Consider the following 25,458-nt stretch of genomic DNA (forward strand, 5'->3'; position numbering starts at 1 on the left):
CCCCAAGTCCTTGAGGACTGGAGCTCAGGCCTTAGGATTCAATAGCTGACCACCTTGCTGGGTCTCAGGCCAGAAAGAGGAGAAGCTGGAGAGGCTGGAGGTGGCCAAGAGTCAGATCCCTGGTGCCAACCCCAGGGTTTTTCTAACACAGAATCCCTGGATGTTTTGGGTCCTCTTTAGCTCGCAGTTTGGATCTATTCAATTCAAACAATTTTCTACTAGTATGTGCCTAGGCACCTGGTTCACACTGACTTTTGTTTATTTTGTTCTTTTTCTTTCTTTCATGTCCTACTCTTTGAGACCCCATTTGGGGTTTTCTTGGCACAGATCCTAGAGGGGTTTGCCATTTCCTTCTGAGGCAGAGTGAAGTGACTTGCCCAGGGTCACAATGACTTTGGTAAGGCAATGTGCTAGGTTTTGGTTCCTAGGCCCTCACCCTCTGGAGCTTCCATGGTTTGTACACAGACTTCTTTGCTCCTTCCTCCTAGGGCTGAGACACAGGACAATATCAGGAGCCTGTGACCTAGGTCCAATGTGTATTGGACTTCATGGTGCTCATCTTTGCCTCTCTCCAAGGTTCAGGGGCCACCTCCTCTTTGGGACCCTCCCTGAAGTGGTGACATTTTTCCATAATGGCATCTGAGCATCGACAACTTCTAACTGTCTTGGCTGGCTGGTTCAGGGCTCAGAAGAGAAGTGGGAAGCAAAGGAGGATGTGGCTGGATGGGGGGAGTTGAAGGGAGGAGGGCAGGGATGGGGGTTTGGAGACAAACCTTCAACTGGTTCCCAAAAGCAGAATCAGACATGACCCATCTTCTCAGGGTCAAGCCATGGCACTCACTTTGAAGAAGCCCTCGGTTAGATGATTGGGAACCCAGTGTGCTTTTATCTGTCCAATTAATGCCTTTACAAATAAATCTGGTCTTTTGGCAGAACATCAACAATTAACACAGAATCTGAGAAGCCTCGAAACATCAAACCAACATGTCTTCCTCTACCTAGCACAGAACAACTTGGGCAATCTGGGGACTACAGAAAAGAGAGAACTTCAAAGGTTAACTTGGGGAGCCGGGGAGCCGGAGAGCTGTCTTTGTAGGTCATTTCTATATTTGTCAGGACAATCTACTTCAGTATACATAATTGAAAGGCAACATCAGGAAAAGTGCCTCCTGCTGGGACAATGTGTAAATTATAGATGGATGGCAGCAGAATGCACCAGGCTTCTGGCTCAGTGGGTGCTCACTTCTTGCCCAGAGAGAATTTTGAGCAGGAGGAGTCTGCTGAGGTTCTCTAGGGCAGGACGGTCAACATTGCAAAGGACCCTCCACCAAACACAGACAGAAAGGCAGGGGGCTGGCTCAGTGGATAGGGTCTGGAGTCAGAGAGACCCGAGTTCAAGTTAGACTTCAGACACTTCCTAGCTGTGTAACCCTGGGTAGGTCACTTCACCCTGTTTGCCTCAGTCTCCTTATCTGTCAAATGAACTGAAGAAGGAAATGGCCAACCTTTCCACTAACTGCCAAGAAAAGCCCAAAGAGGGTTTTTCTGTTGCTTATGCATTTGGCCTCTTCCCTCCCACAGCTTTCCCAAGGCAGGGAAGGATTTTTATTGGAATCTGAACGTTTGCAAAAGCAGGAAATGAAAATGGTTAAGAGAAAGATGATTCCATCGACACAGAGCCCCAGATCAAGCTGAACATCTTTCGGTGGCAGCCTGGCTTATCTCAATGGCAAGTGAGGAAGGAGAGTAGTCCTTGAGCCCCCCCCCCCCCCAATCTCCCTCTTCCCCTGGGAGGCATCTGAGGCATTGCAGCAGAGAGCCCCACTGAAATCAATATTAGGTAGGAGAGAGAAGACAGAAGCCTCTGACTCCCAGTGTAGAGTGTCCTCCTGGGACACCAGGCACCTCCCTGCCCCCTGGTCTGTGACTCCCACTCAAGGCCTGGTCTCAATCCTTGTCTTCTCCTGCCAGCTCCCTGCCCTCAAACCCCACTTCTCTTTGAACCTATGTCCACCCAAACTGAAGCTCCCTATCCCTTCATGAGGCTTGTTCTCCCTTTCCTTTCCCCTGTCCCCCCCCACTCCACCCCCTACAACCTCTCTGCCAACAGGGACCCCATGGTTATCTTGCTCCTTCCCAGCATCTCCCCTGTTCCTTCTGCCCATTTGGCCAGGCCAGCCTCTCTTCCACTTGCCTGGGGCTGCAGAGGGAGGGGGCCTTCCTATTAGGCAGGCCCATTTCCAGATGGAAGCACTAACCCCTAATTCTGTCACTGCCGTTGTCTAGCCCCAAGGCCCATCTCAACCCTCACCCAGACATCATTTCTACTCTTACTCACTTGCTCCCTCTCTGTCCCTTGACCCCTTCATCTCTCTTGCATTCAATGCCTCAGTGGAGGTGCATAAAGCCCCTGTACTCACCTCATTGGACAGTGCTTGCTTCCTCACTCCCCACTCCCTGCCCCATCCCATTAACATCTCACCCAAAGCTGCTCTTATTTCCTTCTCTTTTCCATGTTCCCAAGCCCTACTCTTTGGCTCCTTCACCACTCTGTGTCAGGTCCAGTCCAGTGACTCCCCCACTTAAGCGGGGCCCACTAATGTTGCAGACTCCTGCTGTACCAGTCCTCAAGTCTGCCCACTCAGTTCACTGCTGCCATACTATATAGACCCCCCCCCCCAGGTGGACACACAGAACTTTGTATCCCTTTGGTCAGCTTCAAATTCATGTGATCCCCCTCCACTGCTGCCTGGAGGCTCAGGATGTCCTCTCCTGTCGAATGTCTAGCCCCACTGAGGCAGCCAAGACAGTCTCTTGTCTCTCAAGTCTCCAGCCCTGCTTCCCATCCACCATGGGGGACATCCTAAGCTACTCCTGCATCCCCCCCGCCCCCCACTCCCCACTATTGAGCCTCTCTCTGCCTCTATCCTCTTTGCTCTTTTCTTGCCTCTCTGACCTTCTCATCTATGTTAAACCCTAATCCTGCCTCTTCTGGACCCCTGAGGGAAGGCATTTTCTCAAATATGTCTCCTCCATGGCCTTCAGTCTCTCCCAACTCAGAAGCATCTGGCCTCCTGCCTCCACAGAGGTTCAAATTGAGCAGGGGTAGAAAATCCCACCTTACCTTCTACTCCACCACTCTACTCATATTGCTCCAAGGATGTTTCTATCTCCTTTACCTATCCTTGACTTAGTACAATTGCTCAAAATCTCCTGACAACTTCCTTCTTGTTAAATTTCAAAGCCCTTAAAATTCTGTGTGTGTGTGTGTGTGTGTGTGTGTGTGTGTGTGTGTGTGTGTGTGTGTGTACTTGACCCTAACCACTTCTTTCTTCCGGGGGGGGGGGTCTCTTCTCCTCTGCCTTCTGAGATACCAGACTATTCTTATTCTTACCTCCAAACAACATCCTTTTAAGCAGACTAATTAGCTATCAACCCATAGTTATACTTACGTGTTTTAATAGTTTTTTTTAAGGAAATAAAAGTACATCCTCCAGTGGGAAAAACCACACTAAAGAGCACTGCTTATTTTACAGCATGCATGAGAGGGGAGCTGCTGGTGCCCCAGGCTGGGTCAAGGACTCACACAACATGCTCACCAGTGGCTCCATCTAATGCTGGACACTGGCCTTCACTGGCCAGTTGGTGTTTAAGGGAGTCGCTACGGAAGCCTCTCAAGTTTCCCAGTACTCACTTGTAGGATTCTTTGCAGGATGGATGGAAGGGCGATGAAGGTCGCCATGCTGTTCAGCACCTGCATGGTCAGAGACTTCAGAGCTGTGCCAGGAGAGAGCCATACAGAACGGATGATTAGTTTTAGAAAGGGTGGCTTTCCTGCTAAGCTTGTCGCTTGTCTGGAAGAGACACCGAGAGAGGTCAGCCCATCTCTAGGGTTGGCTGTGAAAAGAGACAACATCCAGCTACATGCCCAAACAACTCACAAGACTATTATGGCTCAAAGCAAATGACCAACGGGTCACCGGGGGCGGGGGGAACAAACAGAAAAGAGAGGGCACTGTGCCTAACTCTCAGTAAATGCTTAAGGATGATTTAAATTTCAGAATGGGGTCCCATTAGCTTACAGTCTGCATGTCGAGGTGGAGTGGACGAGCTGGACAGCTTCTGAGGGGCCATCATTGCCTCCAACAGGGGAAACCAGAGAGCCTATGATGAAAATCAAATAAGAGAGAGTAAAGCCACATGCTACATATAGGGCAGGTCTCCTCAGGCCTCCTCCACTCTGAATGACCCAAAGACAAATTCCAATGTTCTAGAGATGTTTTTATTAGTTTTGGATTTCATAAACCTAGAGAATAGACACATGGATATCTCATAGTTTATAAGAACCACAGATTGTAGATGCTATAGCTAAAAGTGACTTTAGAAACCACCCATCTGATTCCCTTCATTCTTTGGAAAAGATAAAGTGAGGCCCATAGAGGTTAAATAACTTGAAAGTAGGCAAAATATGTAAGGGTGTTGGGATGAAAACTGAAGGTATGTTTCTAACAGTGAGAGTTCTTGTTTTTGAAACAACCTCAAACCCAAACAAAAGCCCCAAATATGATGGAACAAGGATCCTACAGACTTTCCTCCTATAAGACTTTGGTGCAAGTGAAGCTGAGAGTACAGAAAAGGAAAGCATCAGGAAGATGCAGAATGCAAAGATGGGCCAGTGAGTGTTCAGAGGGATGACAGTGTCCACCTGCTGATGTTTTGGAATCCAAGGTATTCATTCTTTTTTTAAATTATATAAGTAACCCCCCCACCCAAGCCACATTACTCCTCTTCCTAACAGACTAAAACAAGAATGGCAGGCTAAGGGAGGCCCAACAGCTGCCTCAACAGCCCAAGATGAACATTCTGACTTCGGCTCATGCACTGTTTTCAGAGGACAGTTCTCAGTCACCAGGAAGCAAATCTGTTAAGTGAGTCTACCAATTTTTGCCTCAATCCTACTTCACAGGTATGATAGAGAGAGATGATTGATGGATGTAGAGAAGTAGGTGGATGAAATAGAGTAAAGGGCAGAGGTGGATGAGAAGCAGGAAAAGACACAGGAGGAAGATAAAGTGTTGGGACTTTCCAATGCATTTCAAGTTATGTTTTGTTATCAGAGAAGTTTTAAAAATCTGTTTTACTCTGGGAGACCTGTTATGGACAATCATATCCACATCCAGAAGGAAAAAAAACAGAAACAAAAAAACCATAGAATCTGAATGAATATTATGATTACTTTTTTTTGGAAAACTACTCTTTTAAAATTTTTCCTTCCTATCCCATGGTTTTCTTTCTTTTCCCTTAGTCCTAATTCTTCATATAGGAGGAATATGTTAAACACAAATGGATAATACAACTTTTACCAGACTGTTCTGATCTCCACTGAAGAGGGAAGGTAGTAGAAAAATGTGGAATTTATAAAGGGATGAATGTTGAAAAATTTTCATAATATGTAACTGGAAAAATAAAATAAAATGTCAATCAAAAAATCCATTTTGATTTTTAAAAAGTGTTTATAAAAGTGTTCCTGTGTTAACAAGCCATACAATAGGCTGGATCTACTACCTTACTAAATAAAAGAAGATCAATTTGGATTTACTTGCTCTCCCACAGAGGCATGTCAAACACATATTAGTAGTGGCCTTCATGATTATATTTTTGAAAGAAAACACAAGGATTAAATAAAATGCCTTTAGTGACATGTTTATTCTCACTGGTTTAAAAGGCATGGATGATGAGAAATGATAGAATGGACAAAAGTGAAAGAGAAAATAGCAGACAGCAAGGATGGGTGCAAGACCTCTCTTTGGAGTAGGGAGGGAGGGGAGATTTTGGTTTGTGGAAAAATTGGTTACTTGGTAAGTTTCTGTTTCCTGGCATTCCCAGGTTTGGGGTTCCTTCCAGTTCTTTAATGAATCTACCTTTCCAAATAGTTATTCACAAATCAGAATCTGTCCTGGGCAATGAACATTCATTTATTTGTAAAACTTTTAATCCCTAAATTGTGCTGAAATGAAGATCTGAGGATAATTTGTGGCCTCTTTACTAGCTGCTGCAAAGCTCTCTGTGTCTTTAGAGATAGCTAAGTAGCTCAGTGGGCAGCTAGGGGGTACACTGCAGACAGCCGGAAGAAAGCTCATCTCTCTGAGTTCAAATCTGGCATTAGACACATGAGCTGTGTGACCCTGGGCTAGTCACTTTACCCTGTTTGCCTCAATTTCCTCATCTTTAAAATGAGCTGAAGAAGGAAATAGCAAACCCCTCTGGCATCTCTGCCAAGAAAACCCCAAATAGGGTCACAGAGCAACTTAGCAGGCCATGCATTCTGTATTGTTATGGCAGAAGATGGGCTTATGCTAGTGTCTAATTGATAATTCAACATAATGTCTGAGAAATAAATAAGAAAATGGGGTTTGACCCCTAGGCACCCTTTTTACAACTACATGGGCCTTGGGCCCAAATGCTGTGGGAAGGCTCACACAAAGCCTGCAGCAGGCTGGCCTTGTGTAGAAACGCCAACTTCTTCACTAGCCAAGCTGCATCTCTTCCTATGTCCCCACCTTGAGAGGCACTTCATGCCTTCCCCTTTGATTCTGGGAGTCAGCTACCTATCGCAGCCCCTCCTGACCTAAGGGCCCCCCAAACTCCTTGAAGCCACTTCTGGGGCCTCTTTTCCAACTCCAGCCACTCCATCAGAGCTGGGGGACGGTGGCTGACATTGCTGTGTCCTCCCTGTATGGGGAACTCTGAGAAATTCAGCCCAGGGCAAGTGGACTCCCTTTTCCAATTCAACACGACCCAAAGGTTGTGAAGCCTTCTGCATGAACAAAGAGGCCAAGCACTCCTTACTCCTGGGAACACTCAGCAGTGATTAAAATCCAATTTAATTAGACTCAGGTGGCTGAGAGGGCAATGGCAAAAGAATTCATTCCTCTTTGCAAACCTGAAAAGCCTGCACCAAGCCTAGAGCCTGGCACATCCTCTTACCTCTCGTTGTTGCTGGTTTAAGCTCTGTGAATTCCTCTGGCAGAGAGCAATCGTCTCTACCAGAATCTCTTCCATGTCCTTGAACGAGAGGGCCTCTCTGGCATCTGGAGCAAAAAAAAAAAAAAATGGAACCTCTCCCCTTCCACATGACTGGAGGAAACGAAATTTGTATTCTCTGCCCAATTTCAGGTTTCTGCAATTGGCTAACTCTGAACTAGGACCCATGGGCAGAGGCAAGGAGAAATGACAGAAGTTCCACAGAATAATAAAATAATAGAACTGACAATTCCATGTAAAAGTCATTTTGGAACTGAAACTGGGGCTTGGCTCTATCTTGGAGACGGCAGACTCTAACTTATCCAGGGGTGACTGATTAAAATCAAGCTCTGTCTCAGTTTGATTTGTCTTGTCTTGTCTTCTCCATGTCCCCTGCCCTACTCTATTTTTAGGTGATGATGCTTGTCCTTCATTCTCTCTTTTTTTTTTTAGTTTTTTTTTTAGGTTTTTGCAAGACAAATGGGGTTAAGTGGCTTGCCCAAGGCCACACAGCTAGGTAATTATTAAGTGTCTGAGACCAGATTTGAACTCAGGTACTCCTGACTCCAGGGTCTGTGCTCTATCCACTGCGCCACCTAGCAGCCTCTGTCCTTCATTCTCAAAGAAGACCATGATATCAGGGAGGTGCTGCCATGACAAACATGAACTGGATCTGAGTGAGGGGGGGGCTGTGCTAAGTCTCCAGCCTCACTTTCTCCTCCAGAGACATTTGTGTTCAGTGACCAGACATGAATCAGGACAAATGAAGATGCTCCTGGATGCAAGGTAATCAGGGTTAAGGGACTTGCCCAAGATCACACAGAAGTATAAAGTATCTGAGGTCAGATTTGAACTCAGGTTCTTCTGCTTTCAAGGCCAGTGCTTTAACCACTGCTCCACCTTGCTGCCTCACTCTTAGGTGATGTGGGTTCAAGGAATGCAATTCTCTTAGCCTATAGAAAACATCCTAAGAAATCCATCTTGATGCATAGTCCCAAAGTCACCCTGTTCTGCAAGTCCACTGATGGGTCCTTGGGTGTTCTAGGGTGTGCTAACAGGCCTTGACAGAAGAGGTAGCCTATGTCATCAGTCTAGATGTGGATCAGAGTGGATGCCCACTCTCTGTGATTCTGCTCCTGTCCACACTCCCACCATGATGAACATGGGAAAATAGTCATGGGGCACCTGGCTCATCAATGGATTCCTCAAAATGTACGGTTGAAGACAACTCCAGACTATTGGGATAACTGGGGGATAACAATTTCCCATAATTCTACCAGGTCTAATCTTTGTGAAACTTGGGTTTGAGCCTAATTTCTCCAAAAAAGATGCTTATAAATGCAACAGATGGGATCTCATAGGTCCATCAGGGATTCTGCCTTCAATGAGGATTTCCTGTGCTCCAGGAAACAGTGTTTCCTGCCTTCTAGAAACTGATTCTCTGCTATGTCAAAGATCAGAGAAGGACCAATGTTTAATCAACGAGGTATCCTAGGAGGAAATACAAGGGTGGATGGGTTAATGGGCTGAGGTCACTTAAGATCAAATTGGCAATTATGGAATCAAAAACTTGTGATCAAAAACTTACTTTCACTTTCCTGTGTAAATTCCCGGAGCTTGCTTTGGAGTCTCTATGGGATAAAGGAAATACTTCATATTTCTTGTTTCCCAAACACTTTGATTCTTTTTTTTTATTTTTAAAAAAATTTATTTTGACTTCAAAGTTCTCTCTCTCCCCCCTCACTCCCACCCATTGAGAAGGCAAGCAATGTGAAATCCATTATACATATGAAATCATTATTGCAAAAATAAAGGCAAGAAAAACAAAGAAAGTTAAACAATAGCTTTGATCTGCACTGAAGAGTTCATCTGTTCTGTCTCTGGAGGTGAAGAACATTTTTCATCACGAGCCCTTCAGAATTAGCTTGGATCTTTATCTTAAAGTAGCCAAGTCTTGAACAGTTGATTGTGGTTGCTATGTACAATGAACATTTACATCAGTTATGATGTTTTTCTGAAACCATCCTCCTTGCAGGAAGGAGGAAGAGAACTTAAAACTTGAAGTTTAAAAAAAATGCCCAAACTAACAAATTTGTTTTTAAAAATCTTTTTAAATGATGATGGTGGTTACAAATATAAAGCCTATATCAGATTGTCTTCTGTTGGGGGGGAAGAAGGAGGGAAGGGGGAAGGGAGAAAAACTGTAAAATTCAAAATCTTGCAAAAAAAATGGTAGAATCTGTATCCTGAGAAAAAATTGTGGAGTTTGAACAAGGACCAAGGCTATTACCTTTAATTAAAAAAAAAGTTATCTTATTATGTAATTCTGCTATCTCTTCCTTAAGGATATGATTTCTTTCTTATCACATTCAACTTAGATCAATGCATACTATGGGAATGACATAAAGACTAACAAACTGCCTTCTGTGGGGGATGGGGGAGGGAAGCAAGATTGAGGGAAAATTGTAAAACTCAAAATAAATACAACCTTCCTAAAATTAAAAAAAATGGTAGAAACTACCATTGAATATATATTGGAAAAACAAATAAAATATTTACATAATAAAAAAGGAATAGAGGACAAACAAAAAAAATGATGCTAGGAATCCACAAGTTCCTTCCAGTGAGACAGAAGAAGAGATGGGGAAGCTGGTGCCACCACACTAGGAGACACCTGATAATAGGGAGGTCCATGGCCTTCCCAGGGCAAACAGCTAGGAAGGGGAAGAGCACTTTCTGAGATCTGTCACATCTGGTGGTTGCTAATTCATGTCAGCAAAAGCTAAGACTGCCAGGATGATTCTAGAAAGCACTTCTGCAGGTGATACCAATGACCTGAAGTATGGGTTTGGGAAAAGAGAGTACCTATAGGAGAAATAAATGACTCTTGAGGAAGGTGGGGCCTGAGGATGAAATCTGGAACATGGTGGGCTTCCAACCAGAGTTGGGGTTGGCAAGGATGAGGTACTCTGGGCTTGGTGGCATGGTGCCTATGACTGGCAGGAAGAGGAAAGGCCATCACAGCCCCGGACATTGTGGAGGGGTGCTTGGGACACCCTTGAGAGGGCAAGCAGAGTGAAGCACTCTCAGATTGGGTTGTTGGACTTTGTGGCCGTGCCCAGATCGCCCAGGCAGAACAAAGAATGAGGTTGGGGAGACAGATCACAAGTCTGGCATAGGTACATGAAAGAGTGGTGAAGAAAGAGGCTCATTATCCAGACATCTGCTGGAATTCTCTTTTAGCCAAAAGCAGATCAACTCCCACACTTCTGACTTGCCTTAATGATCCTTTTATCCTTCAAAAGGTGGAAGCCCCAGAGAGGGGGACCTCTTATTCTGGGTCTGAATTTCCCTAGTACAGAAGAGCTGGTTGCCAGGGTAGAAGGGGGGGGAGCCTTGGGAGAAAGGGATCATTTAGGATTGATGGCAGAGAATCACCTAACAGAGAGCACTATAGCCAGCTCCTGGGGCTTCAGCATGTGAAAGCTCTTTCTCTGCAGGTCATGACCTGGCTAGGATTTACTTAGTACACAAGCTGTGAGGTTTACTGGAGACTCAAGGATGTTAACTGGCCATGGACAAATGGGGTCAGAGGTAGGATTTGTATCCAGAGCCTTCTGATTGCAGGTCCCACCCTCTAACCACTATTCCACATGACTTCTCTTTATTTTATATCCACCTGGATTATGGGAGACCAGATTTCAAAAGGTTCAAGTAGGATATTATAAACTAAAATTTTGTGGGGAGCAGTAAGTCAAGGAGAGGGGCAAATTCCTCAAGAACAGAATGCTGAAGGTACAACTAGAAACCACCCAGGGAGAGGGGGAGGGGGAGGAGGAGAGGAAGAAGAGGAGGGGGAGGAGGGGAGGAGGAAAAGGATGAAGGAGGGGAAGAGGAAACACTGTCCTGTGCCTCCTCCGCTGGCTGCCTCTGCTCCCCTTGGGTGCCCCTTTGTAAAACCAAAGGGTGGTTATAAAGTCCTTTACAAAGAACCAGCAGGTTGTGGTTGATGATGGTGATGGAGAGGACTGTGCTTTCAGAAATGAGGAGCAGGATGCTTTCAGAAAAACCTGAGACTCACATGAACTGATGCAAAGGGAAGGGAGCAGGACCAGGACATTGGAAATGGTAACGGCAACATCATAACAACTGTGAATGACTTGGCTCTTCTCAGCAGGTCAATGATCCATGACAACTGGGAAAGACTTGGGATGGAAAATGCTCCCCAGTTCCAGAGAGAGCTGAACATTGAATAGGGAAGGACTGGCAATCACATGTTTGTTGGTAGTTTTGCAGGTCTACTTAGAGGTATCCTAGACTTGGTGGAATGGTAGGATGGGACCCAAGACTGACATATGACTCTGGAAGGTTTTTTTAATTAACCTTTTTAAAACAATCAAAAAGGGGCTGCCAGGTGGCACAGTAGATAGAGCACTGGCCCTGGAGTCAGGAGGACCTGAGTTCACATCCAACCTCAGACACTTAATTACCTTGTTACATGGCCTTGGGCAAGTCATTTAACCCCACTGCCTTGCAAAAACCAAAAGTAAAAAATAAAAAAATGAAACAAAAAAATTTCCAAATTTCATTTAAAAAAAGAAGATTTTAGAAGGGAGAGGATGGCTGGTCATAGAGGAGGGAAAGTGAGAGATGATGAGAAGGTAGAGCTGCTTAACTACTCAATCTGAAGAATGACTTCTGGGCTGGGAAGATTACAAGAAAAAATGGCAGGTTAAGAATGATCCCCAAGTTGGTTCAAATATTAGGAACTGTTAGTATAATTAATTATATCAACAATAAACCTATCAGAAATTATATGATTATATCAACAGATGCTGAAAAAGATGTTGACAAAATACAGCACCCATTCCTACTAAAAACACTAGAGTGTAGGAATAAATGGACTGTTCCTTAGAATAATTAGCAGTATCTCTCTGAAAACATCAACAAGCATTATATTCAATGGGGAGAGGCTAGAGGTATTACCAGTAAGATCAGGGGTGAAACAAGTATGCCCATTCTCACCACTACTATTCAGTATTGTATTAGAAATGTTAGCTTCAGCAATGAGAAGAAAAAGAAATGGAAGGAATTAGAATTGGGAAGGAAGAGACAAAACTCTTAATCTTTGCAGATGACATGATGGTATACTTAGAGACCAATGAATCATCCAAAAAACTACTGGAAACAATTAGCGACTTTAGCAAAGTTGCAGGATATAAAATAAACCCTCATAAACCCTCAACTTTTCTATATATGACTAGCAAGATAAAGCAGAAAGAGCCAGAAAAAGAAATCCCATTCAAAGTAACCTCAGATAATATAAAATAACTGGGAGTCTGTTTGCCAAGGCAAACTCAGAAACTTTTTGAAAATAATTACAAAACACTTCTCACACAAATAAAATCAGATTTAAATAACTGGACAAATATCAATTGTTCATGGATAGGTCAACCTAATATAATAAAAATGACAATTCTACCAAAACTAAACTACCTGTTTAGTGCCCTACCAATCAAAATTCCAAAAAATTACTTCAATGAGTTAGAAAAAATGATAAGTAAATTCATATGGAGAAATAAAAAATCAAGAATTTCCAGGGATTCAATGAAAAAAAAAAGTGCAAAAGAAGGTGTCTTAGCTCTACCAGATCTAAAATTATATTATAAAGCATCAGCCATCAAAACTGTCTGGTACTGGCTAAGAAATAGAGTGGTGGATCAGTGGAATAGACTACATACAATAGCAGGAAACAGTTATAGCAATCTGCTGTTTGATAAACCCAAAGAATTCAGCTATTAGGATAAAAACTCTCTCTTCAATAAAAACTGTTGGGAAAACTGGAAGTTAGTATGGCAGAAACTTGGATTAGAGCAACACCTCACACCCTATACCAAGATAAGATCCAAATGGATACAGGATTTAGAAATAAAAAACAATATTATAAGCAAACTATTAGATCAAGAACTAGTTTACCTGTCAGATCTATGGAAAGGGAAGCAGTTTATGACCAAGGAAGAGATGGAGAGCATCATTAAAAACAAACTAGATGATTTTGATTACATTCAATTAAAAAGCTTTTGCACAGACAAAACCACTGTAACCAAGATCAAAAGAGATGTAGTAAACTGGGAAACTAGTATTCCTGACAAATGCCTCATTTCTAAACTATACAGAGAACTGAGTCAAATTTACAACAAAAAGCCATTCCCCAATTGACAAATGGTTAAAAGATATGCAAAGGCAATTTACAGATGAGGAGATCAAAGCAATCCATAGTCATATGGAAAATTTTTCTAAATCATCACTTATTAGAGAAATGAAAATTAAAGCTCTGAGGTACCACCTCACACCTCTCAGACTGGCCAATATCACCAGAAAGGACAATGATCATTGTTGGAAGGGTTGTGGGAAATCTGGGACACTAATGCATTGTTGGTGGAGCTGTGAACTCATCCAACCTTTATGGAGAACAATTTGGAATTATGCCCAAAGGGCAACAAAAATGTGTATATCCCTTAATCCAGCAATCCCACTACTGGGCCTATACCCTGAAGAGATGATGAAAAAGGGTAAAAACATCACTTGTAGAAAACTATTCATAGCAGCAGGTTCTGAGTTGACCTTGAACAAAGAAAAAGGGAAACTAGTAGAAGGAAGGGAAGAAGGGGAAAATGGAAAGGGGAAAGAAAGGGGAAGGAGGTTTATATAGGAGGGCAAACACACTGCAGGTGGTGGTATTCAGAAACAAAATGCTGGGGAATATAGAGAAAGGGAAAAAGTGGAAAAGTACAAACAGAAGGAAGATAGCATGGCGGGCAATAAAGAGTTAGTAATTATAACTCTGAATGTGAATGGGATGAACTCTCCCTTAAAACATAAGAGAATAGCAGAGTGGATTAAAAACCAGAATCCTACAATATGCTGCTCACAAGAAACTCATTTGAAGCAGAGAGATACATATAGAGTAAAGGTAAAAGGTTGGAGTAAAATATATTTTTTGCTTCAGCTGAAGTGAAAAAAAAACCAGGGGTAGTAATCCTGATCTCAGACAAAGCAGCTGCAAAAATAGTGTTAAAAGAGATAAGGAAGGAAAATATATCCTCCTAAAAGGTACCATAGACAATAAAGTGATTTCAGTACTAAATATGTATGTATCCAATGGTATAGCATCCAAATTCTTACAGAAGTTGAAAGAGCTACAGGAAAACACAGACAGCAAAACTCTACTAGTGGGAGACTTCAACCTCCCACTCTCAGATTTAGATAAATCTAATCATAAAATAAACAAAAAAGGAAGTTAAGGACATAAATTGTTAGAAAACCTAGATATGATAGACCTATAGAGGAAACTGAATGGGGATAAAAAGGAATATGTCTTTTTTCCTGCAGTACATGGCACTCACACAAAAATTGGCTATGTACTAGGGCATAAAAACCTAATGATCAATTGCAGAAAGGCAGAGATAGTGAATATATCTTTCTCAGATCATAATGCAATAAAAATAGTATGCAATTTTGGGTCAGGGAGTAATAGACCCAGAACTAATTAGAAACTAAATAACCTCATTTTAAAGAATGAGTGGATCAAGCAACAAAATATGGAAAGAATTAAATTATTTCATCCTAGATAATGACAATAATAAAACAACATATCAAAATCTATGGCATATACTCAAGGCAGCTATCAGGGGATATATCTTTAAATGCTTACATGAATAAATTAGAGAAAGAAGAAATCAATCAACTAAATATGCAACTAAAAATTAGAGAAAGAACAGACTAAAAATCCCCATTAAATACTAAATTAGGAATTCTAAAAATTAAAGAATAAATTAATAAATTCAAAATCAAGAAAACTATTGAACCAAGGCTGTTTTATGAAAAAAACCCCAATAAAATTGATACATCTCTGATCAATTCAATTAAAAAAAGAAAGATGAAAATCAAATTTCTAGTATCATAAATGAAAAAGGTGAACTCACCACCAATGAGGAGGAAATTAAAGTAATACTTCAGGATTATTTTGCCCAACTCTATGCCAATAAATTCGACAATCTAAGTGAAATTGACAAATATTTACAAAAATATAAGTTGCCCAGATTAAATGAAGAGGAAATTAAAAACCTAAATAACCCTATCTCAGAACAGGAAATTCAACAAGCCATTATTGAGCTCCCTAAGAAAAAATCTCCAGGGCCAGATGGATTCACAAGTGAATTCCATCAAACATTTAAGGAACAATTGGTTCCAATTCTATATAAACTCTTTGGAAAAATAGATGAAGACGGAACTCTGCCTAACTCTATGATACCAATATGGTACTGATACCTAAACCAGGAAGAGTTAAAACATAGAAAGAAAATTATACACTTATCTTCTTGATGAATATAGATGCCAAAATCTTAGCAAAATGATTACAACAAATTATCACTAGGATAATACATTATGACCAAGTAGGATTTATTCCAGGAATGCAGAGTTGGTTCAATATTAGGAAAACTGTCAGTATAATTAACTATATCAATAACAAACCTATCAGAAATCATATGATTGGGTGGCTAGGTGGCGCAGTGGATAAAGCACTGGCCCTGGAATCAGGAGTACCTGGGTTCAAATCCAGTCTCAGACACTTAATAATTACCTAGCTGTGTGGCCTTGGGCAAGCCACTTAACCCCATTGCCTTGCAAAAAAAAAAAAAAAAGAAATCATATGATCATATCAATAGATGCTGAAAAAGATTTTGATAAAATACAGCATCCATTCTTACTAAAAACACCAGAGAGTGTAGGAATAAATGGACTGTTCCTCAGAATAATAAGCAGTATCTATATGTAACCATCAACAAGCATTATATTCAGTGGGGACAGGCTAGAGGCATTCCCAGTAAGATCAGGGGTGAAACAAGGATGCCCATTATCACCACTACTATTCAATATCATTATTAGAAATGTTAGCTTCAGCAATAAGAGAAGGAAAAAAGAAATTGAAGGAATTAGAATTGTAAAGGAAAAGACAAAACTCTCACTCTTTGCAGATGACATGATGGACTACCTAGAGAATCCCAAAATATCATCTAAAAAACAATTAGAAATAATTAGCAACTTTAGCAAAGTCTCAGGATATAAAATAAACCCTCATAAATCCTCAACATTTCTATATATGACTAGCAAGATCCAGCAGAAAGAGCTAGAAAGAGAAATCTCATTCAAAGTAACCTCAGACAATATAAAATACCTGGGAGTCTATTTGCCAAGGCACTCAAAAACTTTTTGAAAACAATTACAAAACACTTCTCACACAAATAAAATCAAATTTAAATAACTGGGCAAACATCAGCTGCTCATGGATAGGTTGAGCTAATATAATAAAAATGATAATTCTACCAAAACTAAACTTGTCTTGGAATTAAAATTCCAAAAAATTACTTTAATTAGTTAGAAAACGTTGTAAGTAAATTTATATGGAGAGGGGCGGCTAGGTGGTGCAGTGGATAGAGCACCAGCCTTGTAGTCAGGAGTACCTGAGTTCAAATCCAGACTCAGACACTTAATAATTACCTAGCCGTGTGGCCTTGGGCAAGCCATTTAACCCCATTGCCTTGAAAAAAAAATCTAAAAAAAAATTTATATGGAGAAATAAAAAGTCAAGAATTTCCAGGGATTCAATGAAAAAAAAGTACAAAAGAAGATGGCTTAGCCTTAACAGATCTAAAATTATATTATAAAACATCAGTCATCAAAACTGTCTGGTATTGGCTAAGAAATAGAGTGGAGGATCAGTGGAATAGACTAAGTGCAAGAGCAGGAAATGATTATAGTAACTACTGTTTGATAAACCCAAAGAGTTCAGCTTTAGGGATTAAAAACTCTCTCTTCAATAAAAACTTGGGAAAATTGGAAGTTAGAATGGAAGAAACTTAAATTAGACCAACACTTCACATCCTATACCAAGATAAGATCCTAATGGACATAGGATTTAGAAATAAAAAACAATATTATAAGCAAACTAGAAGATCAAGGACTAATTTACCTGTCAGATCTATGGAAAAGGAAGCAGTTTATGACCAAGGAAGAGATGCAGAACATCATTAAAAACAAGCTAGATGATTTTGATTACATTAAATTAAAAAGCTTTTGCACAGACAAAACCACTGTAACAAAGATCAAAAGAAATGTAGTAAATTGGGAAACAATTTTTACAACTAATATTTCTGACAAAGGACTCATTTCTAAACTATGCAGAGAACTGAGTCAAATTTACAAAAAAAAAAAGCTATTCCCCAATTGACAAATGGTCAAAGGATATGCCAAGGCAATTTACAAACGAGGAGATCAAAGCGATCTACAGTCATATGAAAAATTGCTCTAAATCATTAATTATTAGAGAAATGCAAATTAAAGCATCTCTGAGATACCACCTCACACCTCTCAGACTGGTCAATATGACCAGAAAGGACAATGATCAATGTTGGAAGGGATGTAGGAAATCTGGGACACTAATATAGTGTTGGTGGAGCTGTGAACTTATCCAACCTTTATGGAGAACAATTTGGAATTATGCTCACAGGCACAAAAATGTTCATACCCTTTTATCCAGCAATACCACTACTGGGTCTATACCCTGAAGATATGATGAAAAAGGGTAAAAACATCACTTGTACGAAACTATTCATAGTGACCCTGCTTGTGGTGGCAAAGAACTGGAAATTAAGTGAATGTCCTCCAGTTGGGGAATGGCTTAACAAACTGTGGTCTATGTATGTCATGGAACACTACTGTTCTATTAGAAACCAGGAGGGATGGGTAATTCAGGGAAGCCTGGAGGGATTTGCACGAACTGATGCTGAGTGAGATAAGTAGAACCAGAAAAACATTGTACACCCTAACAGCAACATGGGGGTGATGATCACCCTTGATTGACTTGCTCATTCCATCAGTGCAACAACCAGGGAGAATTTTGGGGTATCTGCGATGGAGAATACCATCTCTATCCAGAGAAAGAATCGTGGAGTTTGAACAAAGACCAAAGACTATTACCTTCAATTTAGAAAACAAAAACATGTTATCTTATTATGCAATTTTCTGTCTCTTATACTTCATTTTTCTTCCTTAAGGATATGATTTCTCTCTCATCACATTCAACCGAGATCAATATATACCATGGAAACAGTGTCAAGGATGTCCTTCTGTAGGGGGAGGAGGGAGGGAAGCAAGAATAGGGGGAGAATTGTAAAACTCAAAATTAATAAAATCTTTCTAAAAAAAAAAGAATGATCCCAATCCAGTAAAGGGCTGAGAATAGCCCAGACTGCCCTGGACCTTGAAGGAGCAGCTCTGGCCATTCTGAACCACATTCCAAATCATGATTGGACCAGACAGTCTTTGTATTCAGCTTGTTAGTGACCTTTGTGCCCTCATGGAGACCTGGAGAGGTTCCTCAAGACTCCTGTAATCCCAGAAAAGGAGAGAAAGCAGGCCACTAAATGTAGGACAACCATGTGTCGGCCCGCTTGCCAGCAAGCCAAGGGATGGCCAGTGTATATCCTGAAAAAGAAGCAGTGATCACAAAGGGCCAGTACACTGTGATCAGACGGGTCATGCTCGCTAAAGTCTGCTGCCTTTTTTGAAGATTGTTGGCTTTTCAAACATGCCGTGAGATAAGGTTCTGAGCCTGGTAGAGAAGAGCTGACCTAGATTGCAGTAAAGCTTTAGACAAATTCTTTCACACTGTTCTTGTGGAAAAGATGGACAGATGTGGCTTAATGACAATGCTGTAAAGTGAGTTCAGAACCAGCACCCCAAGAGCAGTTATCAGGGAAAGAGGGTTCCCAGGAGAACTTGCCAGGAGCTCTGCCAGCCTTTGCTTCTTAATGTTTTTATCAGTGACTTAGAGAAAGTCATGGATGGCCAGGAGAAAGAGCCAACATTCTAGGGGACAAGGCCAAGATGCCAGAAGGTCTTGATGGGCAAGCACTAATAAATGTTAAGTATTGCACTTCACAGGAGCCCAAGATGGAGGATGCCTGGCTAGAGAGAAGCACACTACCAACTCTGGGGGCTTCTGTGGACAAGCACAGTATGGGTTAGCAGCCAATACAGTCTAGAAAATCAAGATGACCATGACTCCTGGGACACAGGACCCACAGGATGGAGGACTAGACATTTTCCTTGGCCCTCATCCCCTCCCAAATGCTCCAAAATAGGAATCACAAAGTGTAGATAAGCAGACTACCTGTCTCCAGGGTCTGGGACACAAGCCATCCAATAAAGCAGAAAGCTGTTGAACTTAGAGCAGAAGATCAAGGTTTGACCCCTGGCCTCTGCCTCCCTCTCTTCCTCCTCTCTCACCACTGAGATCCAAAGGGCAGGATGTGCTCAGGCCCTGGCAGACTAGGCTGCAGAATGAGCCCACTGGGGAGGGATAGGACCCACGTCTGAGGGAGGCTGGTGAACAGTGAAGCCGGAAAAAGGCAGAGATACCTGGGATCTACTCCTGAGGAAATCTGCATTTATTAAATACCTACTGTGTACAGGCCCTGCACTAAGAGCTTTATAAACACTATCTCACAATGCCCTGGGAGGAAGGTGCTGTGATCATTCCCATTGAACAGGGGGAAGAGACTGAGGCAGGTGGAGGTTAAATGAACTGGACAGGGTCACACAGCTAGTCTGAGGCAGGATTTGAACTCAGATCATCCTAGTTCCAGGTCCAGTGCTTTATTTACTTATGTATTGTACCAATAAGCTGCTAAAGAAGAGAAAGTGAGAAAGTGAGTAATGGGGGAAAATAAGTAAAAAGACCGAAATTACATAAACATCTCAGGAGGAAGCAAATTCAGTTGGATAAACCAACAGAGAAGATGCTAAGAGCAGAAGGGAATTTGGCTCCAGATCTGGGGGAAGAGCTCAGGCTTCTATGAATAAACATCACAGGGCAAAGGGAGATGAATCCACACTCAGGGAGACTGAGAGCTCTGTGGACTCCCAAGAAAGTATGGAGCTACAGCACAAGGTTCCTGAAGGGTTCAAACAGTGAAACAAAAGCTATGAGAAGAGAATCCACTGCTCAGATTCATCAGCACAGGTAGAAGAGAAAGTCAAAGAGAAAGCCCTGACTCTGGGCAATGAGTCTAACAAAGGAGGGAAACTGAGGCAAACTCATGGAAGTAAAGGACAATCTCAAAGAGGAGAAGCAGAAAGCAACAACCTTAGAAGAAAATATGATCTCCATTCAAGCAAAATATACCAATTGTGAAGGTGAGATGTATGGCAGAAGCACAGGGATGATGGGTCTTCCAGAAGAATATGACATGATATAGCAAGCAAGACCAGCAAACTGCCTGGAACTTCTGAACACAGAAGATAGAAGAGACAATCAAAAGCATCCGCAGGGGCCAAGGCATCGAACAGTTAAATATAATGATTCGACTGTCAACATATAAATTCTACAAGTGACCAAGAGAAAGACCTTCAAATATAAAGGACAGAAAACTTGAATAGCACAAGACTACTCTACACCCATCGGAAACTGTAAAAGGTCACGGAATAATCTGTTCCAAAGAGCAAAGGAACTCAAGATGCATTCCAAGGTGATCTCTCCTCAAATCTCAATCTGACCATAAATGAAAAAAGATAGTCATTAAATAAGAAAAGAGGCATTCAAAATATTCCTAGAAAGAAAACTATTCCTCATGAAATTATTCAATTTTCAAACATGCCATACAAGAGAAATTGGAGGTAGGTAAACAAGTATAGCACTCACAGATAGCAAAAACAAATTAACAACAGAAAGATCAGTAAGATTTCTTTCTAAATTTACATGAGGAGACCAGGGTGAAAGCATAAATCAAATAGAAGTGATAGTGGAGAAACAGGCCCAGAAAATCATGAATTATATCTTGCAACACCCTGCCCACAGGTAAATCACTACTGTTGTTGGTGGTGGTTGTTTTAGGGATAATTTACAGAATGGGAGGGGACATTAAGGAAGGGGGAGCAGGAGGAGGATGAAAATAGAGGAGAAAATGTGATGTACCTTAATCATGTCAAAGGTTCAGAAGTAAAGGAGAATAACTCCCTTAGTTTTTCAGGAAGGGAGTCTTTGGGAGAATAAGCATGGGAGCAAAGGGAACGGAAAGACTTTCTTTGGCTGCTAATGAATGTTTGCTGATCATTGGTCATGAGGGAAAGGAGCACACTTTCTTCATCGTCGCACCCCCATTAGTACCAGCATGGGTCTGTACCAATTATACATTAAATTCACGCTGGTTTCACTCAGTGGTAAATTCCTAACATTTTCTTTTAATTTCCCAAGTGATTTGGCTCAGAACAGTGCTGAGGTTAAGGAACCTCCCCAATGAGACAATGGAAGTTAACTTCTGTGTGTGTGTGTGTGTGTGTGTGTGTGTGTGTGTGTGTGTGTGTGATTTCTGAAGAATATAAAGGAGGATTTCCTGGATTGAGCAAAGCCGAATCTAGACAGAAAGAAGGGTCATAAAGTGAGGAACCCCCATGGTTGGGTAAACTCTGCCTCTGATCAGTGGGTCCCGCTCATCTCTGCTCGTGTATGGATCCTCTAACTACCATCGCAACCTTGGCTTCCAGTCAAGAGGTGGGCCTGGGGAACGTGCATGGGCAGAAGAGCATGAACCACCCCTGAGTGTCTGAATGATGGCCTCTGACCACCTTGCACACCTTTTTGGCATCTGAAATCTAGTCCTGAAGAATCTACAAGAAGATCCAAAGCTCTGTCTTCTCACTGATGACTGTCAGCCTCTTACAGGCTCAAGGCCCAGCCTGGTGGCCACAGGGAGACAGGCTCACCAGCAGAATGGCCACATGGTTTCAGCCACAATCACTACCACTGGTGTCAGGGGATGGGGGGTGTGTGTGTGGGACTCACCAAGCAGACAAGACCCCAGATCCCTGATATCCAACAGAAGCACGTGGGGCCAAGGAAGCCGCCCACAGGGCTCCCTGCATGGGCAGACCCACTCCTGAGCTGAGAGCCAGCTCCATCTGAAGACTGCCAGAGGCAGAGGAGCTTTCAATCAGCTTGTGAAACTCCTTTTAAAATGTAAGATGATGTCAGCTTACCTCAAGCATTATTAAGAAAGCACCATGAACATCTCCTTTCTTCTCTAAGAGGAAGGCACATACTTCAAGAAGCTGGTACTTCTGGGTAATCTAAAACAAGAAAGATTCAAGTTTTCTTAGTTTCTTATGCTGAGGATATCCTCTTAGCACCAAAGAAAATGATGATAAAGTTATTAATGAGAAAAGGAGAGCTCTGCTCTCTTACAGTCTGGGATCTTTTTTTTTTCATATCCTGTGATGAGATTATCTTTACCTGAAATTATCAGAGAATTATGGACAGTCTGGTTGCAGAGAAGCCTTCCTGGGCATCCCCCAGTGACCCCAGAACGGGGGGGAGGACCTGTCTTCCAGTTCTAGGTTGGGAATTAGGGTCTGGGTATCTCCAGGGACAATGGCACATCCTAGGTTAGCACTGTACCCCACTTTAAGCCCAGGATAAAACCAAGCATTGGATCCTGGCCCAAAGACCAGGCCAGGGCCTCACCTGAATGGTCTCTTCCAGCCGGTAGGACTCAAGAACTTGCAGAGTGTCAATCACTTGGTGGGGGTTATACAGACATAATAACTCAATGAACTGCTCTGTGATATGGGGGGCCGCCTGTAGAGTTTCTTGATTCATGGAAACACCTTCCCTGAAAAGAGAAGAGCCACAGGACCATTGCAATTGGATAGAATTGTCTATGACTGGGGATGGGGGAAGGGGGAGAGGAGTGTTCAAACACCAGAGCAACAACCAAAAAGCCCAGTGTCTTGACTGAAGGTGAGTACCTGGCCTGGAAGCCCTGAGATTGTGCTTAGAAATCTGATGTTACCCAGAAACCTGATGCCTTGGCAGAGCCTCCTGAACCAGAAAGAGGTCTTGGCTCCCTCACAAGGTCATGTCTTTTAACTATCTTATGTCATCCTTTTCAAAGTGATTTCCTCCCAACCAAACCAGGAAATAGGTTTTTAAAAACTGAGGACCTGAAATTTAGGAGGGTAGGTGGTATGTGCAGAGAGCACCAGGCTTGGAGTCAGGAAGAATAGAGTTAAAATTCATCCATAGACACTTGCAAACTGTGTGACCTTCAGCAAGATACTTGACCTTGTCTGCCTCAGTTTGCTCATCTATAAGATGAGGATAATAGTAGCACATTCCTCCCAGAGTTATTATGAGGATCAAATGAGATAATATTTAAAGCTCTATATGAAGGCTACCAATCATCATCATAACTGATAATGTGGAGCAGAGTAATGGTTTTAGGGAGTTGCTGGGGGGCAGTCAGAGGTGGTCATTACATGGTGTGTGTGTGTGTGTGTGTGTGTGTGTGTGTGTGTGTGTGTGTGTGATGAGAGCTGCACTCTGTAACCCCCAGGCCTGGCCAGATGAAGGGTTGGATAGATGTCAATGATGGTTACATACAGAAAGAAGGGAAAGGGAATCAGCATTTAGGAAGAAAGCTCTCCTCTTAGGGATGAGGAGGACTCCAAGAGCAAGGGGCTAATAGCACCCGCAGTTTTCCTTGTCTAAAGAGAGAGGCCAGTCCCGTTCACAGCTCCATTGTCCTTGGTGGCCTCACCAAGATTGTGCAGGAAATGAAAATTAACCCAAAATTCACTTGCTTCCCTTGCTGGTATATTTAATTCCTTTCCAAATAATGTTGACACAACCAATGAGGAGAACAGAAGATGTGACCACGAATCACTCTAAGCACATGAACAGACTCAATGCTTACACTTGTGGGGAAGTGCCAAGTCTACTGGGCAAAGACATACTGTGGCCTTGCTGGATTTTCCTCCTGGTTGCTCTCCCTGGGCTTGGACACAGAGATGCTTGGCCTGTTTGTTCCCCACCAACCTGCCAGGCCATTTGCCCCTTTCTGGAGTGGAGAGGAGAAACTAGCTCTGCCCCATCCTGGGTGCAGACCAACAACTTGTCCATGACACAGTTTCCACTATCCATGGGGTCCTGAGAGGGGAGAGGGTCAGATAGCCAGAGATTCAAGAGGCCAGGCTTCCTGCCTCTGAGGCTGGCTCTTATTCACTCCACCGTGGCACTCACTGCCACACATAGAGCAGCCAACTTCACTCTGCATTTCACACCCTCTCATCCATTCCTCTGGGAATCTCCATGTGAATAACAACCCCGGCTGTCTCCTACAGAAGAAAAACTTCACTAGGAACCTCCTCAACCAAGAAAGCTTTTCAAATGCTTTACAGAAAAAACAATCATGGACCAGGGTCCAGAGCGAACCCTTTGTTCTTTGTGTGTGGTTTTCCTGGAAAAGGAAGCACCCCTAGGCCAGTTTTGAAGAAAGGTAACAAAAGAACTCAAAATTGTACAGGAAAAATATTTTATGTTGGACGAAAAAATGAAAACAAAATTGCACATCTAGATCAGCTGGTCCTTCCTCCTGAATCTCAATAACCCACATGTAAATAGGGATCTTAGAAGTCACTTAAAAGGGAAATGGAGGCCCAGAAAGATTATGTGGTGTGACAAGAGGCAGAACCAATATGCATTTCTCAAGGACATTCATTATCCTGCTGGGTGCCGGGGATGAGAGCTATGTCCAAATCGATCGCTCTACCCAAAGCACCTGGCTGTGTCTAGCTCATCAGACAAGGTGTTGGAGGCGAAAGGTTTTCATCAACCTCTATAATCCAGTCTCAGAGACTTTGAGCCCTTCCTTTTGATGGTTTCCTTGGCTCTGGCTGCTCATTTCTGCTCTGGGAGCCAGCAGGGACAGTCACTGAACCTTCTTTATGTTTGCCATTCAGACTGAGATCTCAAATATACCATTCATGGCACAAATATAAAGGCATGGTATTATTCATATTTAGGAAAAACCTTACATGGATATTTCTTTTTTTTCAAAGATTTTATTTGAGTTTTACAATTTACCCCCAATGTTACTCCCCCCCCCCACAGAAGGCAATTTGCCAGTCTATATATTGTTTCCATGGTATACATTGATCCAAATTGAGTGTGATGAGAGAGAAATCATATCCTTAAGGAAGAAACATAAAGTATAAGAGATAGCAAGATCAGACAATAAGATAGCAGGTTTTTTTTTCTTTTTAAATTAAAGGGAATAGTCTTTGGTCTTTGTTCAAACTCCACAGTTCTTTCTCTGGATACAGATGGATTCTCCATTGCAGATACCTCAGAATTGTGTCTGGTTGTTGCACTTATGGAATGAGTGAGTCTTTCAAGGTTGATCATCATCCCCACTTACATAGATAACTAGAAAAACCAAATTGCTATCGGCTCTAGAACTTCATGGAAGTCATAAGCTGATTTTCTGGCTTTTTACTTAAAATAATGTTCACATTACCACAGAGCTTGTAATCTTG

At 42.2% G+C, this 25,458-nt stretch overlaps 1 protein-coding gene across 12 annotated transcripts in view; it reads right to left on the reverse strand.

Moving 5' to 3' along the window:
* Positions 1-25,458, reverse strand: part of VPS8 (VPS8 subunit of CORVET complex) — a 180,122-nt gene that overhangs the window by 33,900 nt on the left and 120,764 nt on the right. For all 12 annotated transcript variants that reach the window (XM_074189594.1, XM_074189588.1, XM_074189595.1 and 9 more), the window contains 6 exons: positions 22,607-22,754; positions 22,123-22,212; positions 8,612-8,654; positions 6,988-7,091; positions 4,083-4,164; positions 3,695-3,777 (listed from right to left, as the gene is read on the reverse strand). In XM_074189594.1, coding sequence (XP_074045695.1) covers positions 3,695-3,777; positions 4,083-4,164; positions 6,988-7,091; positions 8,612-8,654; positions 22,123-22,212; positions 22,607-22,754 — 550 coding nt within the window. The remainder of the gene's footprint in view (positions 1-3,694; positions 3,778-4,082; positions 4,165-6,987; positions 7,092-8,611; positions 8,655-22,122; positions 22,213-22,606; positions 22,755-25,458) is intronic.

The sequence above is a fragment of the Macrotis lagotis genome, chromosome 5 (assembly GCF_037893015.1).
Source record: "Macrotis lagotis isolate mMagLag1 chromosome 5, bilby.v1.9.chrom.fasta, whole genome shotgun sequence".
In the NCBI taxonomy this organism is placed as follows: Eukaryota; Metazoa; Chordata; class Mammalia; order Peramelemorphia; family Peramelidae; genus Macrotis; species Macrotis lagotis.